Source organism: Lactuca sativa, chromosome 2 (genome assembly GCF_002870075.4).
Source record: "Lactuca sativa cultivar Salinas chromosome 2, Lsat_Salinas_v11, whole genome shotgun sequence".
NCBI lineage: Eukaryota > Viridiplantae > Streptophyta > Magnoliopsida > Asterales > Asteraceae > Lactuca > Lactuca sativa.
In genome coordinates this window covers 153,159,442-153,170,788 of record NC_056624.2, presented here as the reverse complement: position 1 = coordinate 153,170,788, position 11,347 = coordinate 153,159,442, and the positions used below count along the sequence as shown (strand labels likewise).

Here is an 11,347-nt window from a genome sequence, read left to right as displayed (position 1 = left end):
ACCACTTGTAAGTCCCAAATCTACTTGTGTACTAATCAGATCCGTTTGATGGTGTGGAATCTTGATACCACTTGTAAGTCCCAAATCTACTTGTGTACTAATCAGATCCGTTTGATGGTGTGGAATCTCGATCAAACGGATAATGCCAGATCAAAATAGAAGAGAAGAAGAAGAAGAATATGAATCTTGTATGATTTGATTAGAATGAAGTTCCTTACACAAGATTCACACACTTACACACACTTATGCTCCTTTCTTTCTCTCTTGGCCGTACACTCTCTTCTGTTCATCAACCACTCCTCACCCCTAACGCCTATATATATACTTGGGGAACATGGGTCGTAAATGGTTTTATGGCCGTAAACACCCACCTGGCCGCAAACACAACCGTAAACACATATTATAAGACTGAAAAATACATTTTCCTAGAAAAGTAAAGTATAAACCATAATTTTGGCCCAACACCGGTTTTTGAGAAAACATCCCTGTTTCATCGAAAAAGATAGTTTTAAGTGATGAAGTGTTGTCCAATCGTCGTCTTATCATGTCAGTGTATAGTCACTTTCATCTTACACATAGATATGAAGTGTTTTATATAAAATATGTGTTATGTGTATATATATTGTTTGTTTATTTGAGATGGATGTTGAATGAATGCTTTATACAGGTTTAGAATGATTTAAACTATATATGTATTTTTATCTACAAATATGTTGGGTATAACATGGGTAGATAGTTGATGTGTGATGAAATAAAGTGATAAGAGGCCTCGATGTTGTTGTTGTTCTAGTCATCTAGCGGAGTATAGATGACGACCACAAACCTTTCTAGATAATCCAGTGGAAAGCTGGCAGGCTCACAACCTGTAGTTGTTTGTGAACGACGTACTCACCGGTGTACTCCATTGTGACATCCCCAAAATCACGGCCAGAAAAGACCGGTTTTATTTATGCTTTTAGAATAATTTCAGAGTAAATCTTTTTGATTTAAAAGAGTTGCGGAATTTGTTCCCAAAAACAAAACGTGATAAAATAATATTTACCAAAGCATTTCATAAAGAAATGTATTTTCATTATATAATCAAAACCCAGGATGTCATGTTCCGATACAGACCATAAAACATAAACGATAACATTACAAGTCATTCAACAAATATATACATATACAGACTTGTAAACAAAACAACTTGATGATTCATCCATCTTATGCCCTTGCGCCACTTCCTGTAATACAAATAAACTGAGTGGGTCAGGCTTGGGTGCCTGGTGAGCATATATAGGGTTTTCAACCCACAATAAATAATTAAATTAATTTTCATCAACCAACAATAACCCAATTACCCATTCCCGTTATTCTCACTTTACGTCCCTAAAATAACTAAAACAAGGGACCTAGTCTAAGAATATTTCATCGAGGCGACAACACATGCTTCGGGGGTTTCCCAGCAATATATGTCAAATAAGGCAACCATGAGGGGGGATGGAGTACAGCGAATGAACACCCAAGTTCATTAACACCTACAGGTGGCGAGCCTGCTAGCGTTCCACAGAACTATCTAGAAAAGTTCGTGGTCGTCATCTAAACTCCGCTAGATGACTCAATCAAAAACAACATCGAGGCCTCTCATCTGTTTATCACACATCAAATATCTACCCATGTTCTACCTAACATATTAGTAGATAAAAATATATATTTTTATACATAGTTTAAAACCTGTATAGCATTCTTATTCAATATATATTCCAAACAACATATGAGACACATACACATAACACGTATTTCATAGAGAATAAATCATATCTATGAGATTGAAGAAAGTGAATATACATTCACACATATACCAACAAAATATACACATAACACGTATTTCGTATCTAATACTTCATAATTATGCGTTAGAAGAAAGTAACTACACACTCACTTGATCAAAAGATGATCGGACAGCACTACGACTTGTAGAAGTAGTATTCTTCGGTAGATCTGGAAGATTTTCACGAAAACCGGGCTCCTCCCGGGCAGAGCTTCAGCTCGGGAATTGCACTTCTCGGGATCTTCGGGGCTTCGGGACTTGTTTCGGGGCTCGGGATGATATCGGGGCTTCGGGATATTTCTTGCACGAAAATCGAGGCAAAACGGGAGAGAGAGAGAGAGAGAGAAGAGGAATTGAGCAAAGAAACTCGGAAGCCTCAACTCCCTTTCATAGGGTCTGGATCCTCGATTTATGCTGGGCGTAAATCCTAGTTACGCTGGACGTAACCCGGATAAGAATGCTGACTCCCCCCCCCCCCCCCTTTGGATAATATTGGATTTTATAACTAATTTAATATTTTAATTATTTAATAAACTTCAAAAATTCATATCTTCTTCATACGAACTCCGTTTTAGACATTCTTTATATCCTCGTGTAAATGAGACTACGCTCTACAACTTTCGTTGAGACTTCGTCAGCTAATTTTGCTTTATTTTTATTATTTATTTTTAGTAGGCCGGGACAGGAAAACTCCGTTATAAATTCATAACTTCTTCATCTGACGTCCGTTTTTGCCTATCTTTTTATCATTTCACTACTAATAACGAGATCTTCAATTCTCGTTTAGATTGATTCGGCTAAAAACCGCTCGGTCTCAAATCGAGTATTCGGGCTACATACTGCTAAGTCGAAACTTAGAAAAATCATAACTTCCTCATACGAAGTCAGATTTAGGCATTCTTTTTATGCACGCTCTCGGTTTAACAAACTCTACGACTTTTTTTTATATCACTAACGCTAAATATCGCTCTAACATAAATTTTACTTTTTACGTCATTCAGCGTTGTCGGTTCTGTCGCGATACTTCGACAGGTCATAACTTCTTCGTTATAACTCGGATTTCGGCATTCTATATATATTCAGAAACCTCGTTTCAACTACTACAAAATTATCCAAAGATATCATCTTTATCTACTATTTTATTTTGACACTTATTTTTATTCTTAATTCAATTAAGACACACAATTTAGCAATTATGCATAAAACACATAATATTCAAATAAGACATTCTTATTATTTCAAAATGGGTTACAAAGGTTAACCTAGACTATTACATCGCTATTAATGACAAGCCCATAAACACAGGTGTTACATCCATCCCCCTCATGGTTGCCTTACGGACATATATGGCTGAGGAATCCCCTTAGCAGTAAAGTCCATCCCGATGACGATCCTTAGGCTAGGTCCCTTGTATAGGTGTTTAGAGACATAAAGTGAGGATAACGGGAACATGTAATCGGGGTTATTGTTGGTTGATGAAATTAATAAATTTATTGTTGGTTGATGAAATTAATAAATTTATTATTTGTGGGTTGAAAACCATGTATGCTCACCAGGCTTAGGAGCCTGAGCCACTCAACTTTTTATATTACAAGTAGTGGAACAAGAGCATAGTTGGATAATGACGAGGGATTTTGGATTATAGGCAAGTAGATGTAAATAATTGTTGTAAGGCCTATATTGTACTATTTAGGCTTTTGGTCTATATCGATGTGGACATCCCGAGTTTTGTAATGAAATGATAAATACATTTCTTTAAGAAATGCTATGATAAGTTTTTATCATATTTTGTTTTGGGGACAAATTCCGCAACACCTTTTGAAAGATTACTCTAATTTTATTTTAAAAGCATAAACGAAATCGGTCTTTTCTGGCTGTAAAAATTGAGGATGTCAGAGTTGCGGACGGTTCTTCTACCTTGAGGGAACAGAGGGTTTCCTTATTAAAGGAGATATCATATTTGGATCACTTAGTTCAGTTAGATCTTGCTCATAAAGCAAAGATTTAGTGGGGTATAGAAGGTGATGAGAACTCGGGTTATTATCATGGGGTTCTTAATCAGAAGACACGCCAAACTGCTATCCATGGTCTTTTGATTGATGGTGTGTGGGTTGATAACCCAATTAGGGTTTAAAAGGGTTTCTATGAGTACTATCAGGCTTTATTCTCGGATCAAAAGCATTAGAGGCCTAAGACTGATGCTAGTTAGTTTAGTACTTTATCTTCATTGCATGTGGATTTTTTAAATTCACCTTTTTCTCAGGAGGAGATTATAGCGAATGATGTTGAGGCATTTGTTTTACATTTCTTCCATCATTCTTCTATCCCAAAGGGGTGTAATGCTTCCTTTTCACTATTAATCCAAAAATCAGAGACCCGAAGACTGTAAAAGATTTTAGGCTTATTAGTCTAATTGGATGCATATATAAAATTATTGGTAAATTGTTAGCTAATAGACTGGCGGAGGTTATTAATAGTGTTGCCAATATGGAACAGTCTGCTTTTGTCCAAGGTAGACAAATATTGGATGGTCCTTTTTTTCTAAATGAAGTGGTTTCCTGGAGCAAGACCTCTCGAAATCCGTTGATGTTGTTTAAGGTGGATTTCAAAAAAGCTTACGATTCCTTATCGTGGGATTATCTTTTGGAGATTATGACAATTATGGGATTCAGAGAAAGATGGTGTGGATGGGTTTAGGAGTTATTATGTACTGCTATGGCCTCTGTTTTGGTCAATGGTCCCCCGACTGATGAATTTCAAATTCATCGTGGTTTGAGACAGGGTGACCCTTTATCCGCTTTTTTATTCATTTTGACTATGGAAGGGCTTCATGTTGCTTTGGTTAGGGCCCGTTCGGATAACGCCTTCAGGGGGATTTCTATTTCAGGGGTCGAGATTTCGCATCTTCTTTATGTGGATGACGTCATGTTGATTACTTCTTGGGATCCTGAGAATATCAACCGTCTTATTCGTATTATTTGGTGTTTTTATATGGCGTTTGATCTCAAAATTAATTTGCTTGAAAGTAAATTGATTGGTGTGGGTGTTTCTTTTACCGATATTGGTAGTGTTGCAGAAAGAATCGGGTGTGCTGCCTCTGATTTGCCTTTTTCTCACCTTGGTGTTCCAGTAGGGCAGTCTGTGAATCATATTTCTGCTTGGCACCCTATCCTTGATCGTTTCCTGAGTAGATTTTTGGGTTAGAAAGCCAAGTGTCTTTCTGTTGGAGGTCGTTTCACTTTGGTGAAGTCTGTTTTGGGTTCGCTTGGGAGTTATATGATGTCTATTTTTCTTTATCCTGTTTTGGTTTTGGCCTCTTTGGAGGTTTTGAGGGCTAGATTTTTTGGGGCGCAGACTTAGATGAGAGAAGGATACACTGGGTTAGTTGGGATAAAGTTTTAGCTTTCAGGGATAAATGTGGTTTGGGGATTGGGAGTTTGTTTTCTTTCAATAGAGCCATGGTCTTTCGTTGGTGGTATAGATTTTTTTCACAACCCTCGCCTTCTGTGGGTTTGTGTCATAGAATCTACGTTTGGTTTTGATGGTGGTTGTAGATCTTTGACCCCTATGAGATCAGGGTCAGCCCTTGGCATGGGGTCCTTCATATGTTTATTCATCTGAGAGAGATGAATAGATATCCAATCTTTTTGCCTTATCAGGTTGGGGACAGGAATTCTACGTCTTTCTGGCAAGACGTCTGGTTGGGTGATGAGTCATTTTGTTACACTTTTCCTAGAGTTTTTTCTCTGGATAATTTTATACATGCTTCCGTTAGTGATCGGTTGTCTAGGGGTTGGGAGCATAATACTCTTAGGCGTATTCCTAGAGGATGAGTAGAGCATGAGCAATGGGATAATTTGATTTCTCTTTTGCAGGATTTCCAGCTCCAGTCCGTCCCTAATAGATTAGGCTAGACTATTGATTCATCATATATCTTCTCTGTTTCTTTGGCTTGGAATTATTTGGATGACATTATGCTTACTTCGGGAGGTCCCATCAGCCGGTGGAACAATTGGATTCTAATTAAGATAAACACTCTTATATAGAGGATCAGGCTTCGCAGCATCCCTACTAGGGAATGTTTATCCCTTAGGGGTATTATGGTGGATTCTATTACTTACCCTATCTGTTCTTATAATATGGAGACTATTGACCATATCTTTGCAGGAAGTGCTGAGTGGACTATTTTATGGTCACGTATTGCTGCTTGGTGAGGTTTTCAAATTCCCAATCAGATTTCCGTTGAGTCTCTTATTGTGTGGTAAGATGTTATCTCCATGAGACATGGGCAACGAAAGGCCTTTGATGTAGTGGTTTGCACTTGCTTTTGGTGTGTCTGGAACTTTAGAAATTCTTTGATTTTTGGAGCGGATACCCCTAGGATATCCCTTCTTTTTGATGATGTTTATAAGTCATTTTTTTTGGATTTCTAATAGGTTTTCTAAAGCCAAGATTAGATGGAGTTTTTGGCTCCATAATCGTATTTCTACAAAAATTATTTTGTAATGGTTCTTTTCTAGCTTCTTGCTAGTTTAATAAAATTCCGCTGTTCAAAAAAAAATACAACAATGTCTAACTTTTATCAATACAATCGTCAAAATTCAATTTACAAAATAAATTAGACCGCTACGGTGCATAGAACAAAATATTATTTTTTCGATGCAAGGGAAAGCACCAACATGTGGCTGATCGCATTTTAAAAGTCTATACTTTTTTTAGTACATAGAAAGTCACCTCTCTTATTTTAAAGAAAAAGAATCTAAGAAGATGCAACATAATTGAGCTGACTTGTAACTAAGGGGTATTAACCTTCTTTTTTTTTTAAATTGATTATTACACTTTAGATAATAAGAATCATAATTAGAGTTTGTTGGCATCATTATCCTTTCTCTATTAGTCATTATCTTTGATCCATTAGTTATCTTGTTTCATTAGCTGGCATATTTATCTTTTCCTAGCTTATCTAGGTTTTCTTTTGTTGAGTATAAATACTTTTGGGTTGTTTTCTTTCGTGAGATATGAATAAGAAACACAGATTACAATTTTTCTGTCAAATTTGTCAATGGTATCATAGTAGTTTTGGAAGATCTGATCAGATTCGATGACTGCAGGTGGAGAAAAAGCCAGTTCCTCAAGTGAGAAGACGGTGATGGATATTTGATCACCATACTTCCTCACCACGGCTGATCACCCTGGACAGAATTTCGTTGGGGAGAGTTTGCTTCGGGACGGAAACTATAGCGTTTGGCAATGTGAGATGACTAATGCGCTGCTTGCCAAGAACAAAATTGGCTTTGTCGATGGAAGCCTACCCATGCCTAAAGAAGACTCAACAGACCTGATGAACTGGAATAGCTGTAACGCTATGGGTGAGAGGATGGTTAATCAGTGCAATGGAAAAAGAGATCAAAGGTAGTGTCAAATATGCCATAACAGCCTATGACATATGGATGGATCTTGCAAAAAGATTTGGAAAAAAACGCACCACGAGCTTATAAACTTAGAAGAAAGGTCACAACAATACGTCAAGATGATCTTACTGTTTCTGCCTACTACACGAAATTAAGAAGTATATGGGATGTAGTTCAATCTATAAGCCCCACACCGACTTGCACATGCAAGGGATGTTCCTGTGATGTTGCAAAGGAGTTTTTGAAGATACGAGAGAAAGAGAGACTATATAACTTCTTGATGGGTTTAAAGGAGGAATATAATGTGGTCAAAACACAAATATTGAGTACTGATCCTCTACCTAGCCTAGGTATCGCATACCACCTGGTAAGTCAAGATGAGCAACAACGACAGGTTGCAATGGCTCATTCTTTCGACAACGACATAGCAGCTTTTCATGTTTCAGGAAAACCGAAAAATAAAGCATTTGGCAAGGGAAACTATCAGTCGTCGAACAAAAAAAGAAAAAATGATGACCGCTGGTGTACACATTGTCAAAAGTCCGGACACATGATGGAGGGTTGTTTTGAACTTGTTGGTTACCCGGAGTGGTGGACACCGAAGGGAACTAAACCACAAAATTACAAAGCTAAGGTATCACCACGTGCTACTGCAACAATTTCTGGTGAGAAACATATGCCAAACATAACTAAAGAAGACTATGATAAGTTACTCAAGCTTTTGCATGCCACATAAGTCAACGAAAATGCTTGTGCCACTGCCAACATGTTAGGGTGCAAAGTCACGCTTTGATGAGGCTTTACCCACTTATATGTGTAATGGGTTGCCTTTCCTTTATAAGGAAGTGAGTGACACTCATTTTATGTAAGGAACCATTTTTAAGTGTTAGACTAGAGAGAGAAACTTTGTATAAACCCATTTGTATATTCTTTCTAGATCTAATATGAGCTTACAAAGATTTATTTACTCCTTGTGTTCTTGATTTTATATGATGATTCACTAGATCTTTCAAATTCTGCAAATGCCAGCATAATCTACACCACTACAATTGGTATCAAAGCAGGTGTTCTTGATTGGATCAAGAATTGATCCTTGATGGCTATCTTGATTTGGTGATTCTTCATGTTCTTATTGATCTTCATGTTTAGAGATTGTTTTGTGTTCTAGAAATCGAATTATTCCTTGATTTAATCCATAATTCGACTTTCTCTCTCTAGAATACTTGTTTGTATCACTTTCTCTCTCTAGAAAACTCATTCGAAAATACTTTCTCTCTCTAGAAATATTCAAGTTTTTGTGATCATGGTGAATTTGCCTTATAATTCTTGGATTGTGATCATTGAAGATATCAAATACAAAGTCAATAAAGATCAATATTATGGATTGGTGCTAAACAAGTTGATATATTGGAAAACTATGGTTTCTTATGGAGGTTTGAAGGATAATCATGGAAGGTTGATATTTCAACCACTTTGTGAGATCAAATGGTTGGCAGATATTACATGGTCCATATCAAATCATAGTAATGATAAGAATGGAGAAGAAAAATATTTGTTCAATAAGAAATATGTTTCTCTTATTGAAGACCCAAATGATCTTCGTGCTCTTAAGTTTGTTGAAGTTCTTGACAATGGAGTTCAATGTGATGTTCTTGATGTTCAAGAAAAAGGAGTTCAAGTTGATTCTCATGATGAAAAAGTATTTTGCTCAATTGGAGTTCAAACCGATGATATGTTGTGTTCTTGTGATTCGTTTGAAGGAATGATTCCGTATCGAAAGTCGGTGATCCAAGAAATTCACAAATATCAAACTCCAAAAGATTTGATTCAAACTCACAAAGTTGATGTTGTGGAAAGTGGGTTTGTTCATGAGATCAAGTCTTCAAGATGCAAAAAGTTGAGAAAGAAAAAGAAGAAGAAGATTAATTGGAAAAATAAGCGGTTTTACTCACAAAAATAGTCAAATGTTGTGAAGCCAAAATCCGTGAAGCAAATTTAGGTTCCAAAGCAACAATCTCCAAGTGTTGCATTGAATTTGAAGTCAAAACTCAAAAATGTTGGTTGTTCTTTTGAAGATGTTCTTGGATTGTTGAAGAACACGAAGAACGAGTTGTACATCTCGCATAAGGGGTGGTACAATGTTCAAATTGGAGATTTTCTCATTCCAACTAAAGAACCAAAATCTTCTAAATTTGATTCAATTGTTTAACATGGAACTCGATTCGTGAAAAAGGTATCTCAAATTCTCAAATGGATTCCAAAACATCCATGATTTTGATTCGTACTTTGCATTCTTGATTGTTTGATTGATTTGCCTCGTTGGATCTAATCTGTTTCAACCCCATTGTTGATCCAACATAATTTTTTTTGTTAAATCAAAACCATAATCAATTTTTTTTAATCTCAAGTACTATTCGTTCATTCAACCAATTTGGAAAATTTTCGTTTGATTCATTTCAAAGCCCAATCCAACTTCAGTTCATTTTTTAATAGATTTCAAGCCCGATCAATATTCATATAGATCCGAGTTTAATGGAATAAGCCCACAAATCCTTAAAACTCATTCAATCGTTAATGGATGTTCATCACTTGTACATATGCATCTTGTACTTGTACCATTGGCTCTTGTATCTTCATAATCAGTTGTTTTTGCATTTTTACTCTCGTCTTCTCATTGTTTCTTTCCGATTGATGTTCAAGTCTTATTTGTTCGATTGCATTATTGAACGAACAAATCAAGAAGTTGAATACTTGATTTACTGGTTCAAAGAAGGAATCAGACTTGTTTTGTGAAGATAAATTCGGTGTTTCTCGACATCTGGAAAAGTCAAACACGAGGAAAAGTCAAAATTGAAATCATATTTTGATTTCAATGATAATATTGTTATTGATTCAGGAGGTTATCAGGAAATCGAAATGGAATTCAGAGTGAGGAATTCGATGTTGATATTGTGATCTTGGGGATTGAATCAAAGTGTGTAGAATCGATGGATTGATTTTCAATTTTGGATGCTTGTTAACTAATGTTGATGTTGAATAAAAAGAGAAGAATGCAAAGTGACTGGTCAAATTTCTTGAAAAAGACGATGTTCTGGAAATCGGAAGTGGTGAATCGACTTATTCATGTCGATGTGGGTTTATTGCTTGAATTGACTGGGAAGAGTCGTTGTTTGGAGTTTCGATTTGGGTGTATCACTCTGAATTTTGAACGAACGGTGCTTGTGTTATTTGATGACAAAATCAGATTCGCTTGTTGGTCAATTTGTGGATGCCATCGCTATGGGTCAATTGTTTGGAATTGTATATCTAATTTCGAAAGTTTGGAGTCGATTGCTGGGTTTATTTGGCTTCTACAGTCGAATTCGTGTTTGATTGGATATTCACTGATGAAGAATGGGTGGAAGACTAACGACGATTTCAAGTTTTGATTTCAATATGGGTTTGGATAGTCGATGATTTTGTGGATTGCTAGTTCCGATTGAAGACTGATTGATTTTGATCCCAATGGTCGACTTTGATAACGAAAGTCACTCTGTTAAAGTCAAAATCGAAATAGAAATTGATTTCAATGATCGAAGGTTGTGTTGGTCAAGATTTCAAAATGGTTTATTGAATTGCTTGAAATTCGAATACAAGGTCTGGAGTGATATTCAAAGGTCTCACATACGAATGGAGTTGATGTACGAAGGGAAAAACTTTTATACGAAGGGAAGAAATAATAATTTTGTACAAAGGTGTTAATGTAGTTTCGTACGAAGGGAGAAGAAGAAAGCTTTAAAGTTTCGTATATAGCCCCTTTTGACAGTTTGACAAATTTTAAAACCCTTCGTATGAATTAGCACAATGCTTCGTATGAATTGAAGAAGAAAAGCAAATGTTTCGAATTCAGTCCCTGAACCTTCGAATATTTGACACTACGACTATTAACTGAAGTTTTGAATATTTGACACTTTTTACCCAACTTCGAAAATTTTCAGAAGCTTCGTTTGATTGGGGTACTCTTCGTATGATTGGGAACAAAAGGCATAACTTTCGAAAATAGTCCCTAAGGTTTCGAAAATTTGGCGGTTCATACCTATTTTCGAAAAAGGACTGTTTTTGCTGAGAATTTGAAGAAAATGCATTT

At 36.3% G+C, this 11,347-nt stretch overlaps 1 protein-coding gene across 1 annotated transcript; it reads left to right on the top strand.

The window, feature by feature from the left end:
- Positions 1-4,525: 4,525 nt before the first annotated feature.
- On the top strand, positions 4,526-5,014 carry LOC111906478 (uncharacterized). The gene has a single exon (XM_023902236.1). The coding sequence runs from the start codon at positions 4,526-4,528 to the stop codon at positions 5,012-5,014; it is 489 nt and encodes a 162-aa protein (XP_023758004.1).
- The last annotated feature ends 6,333 nt before the right edge of the window (positions 5,015-11,347 follow it).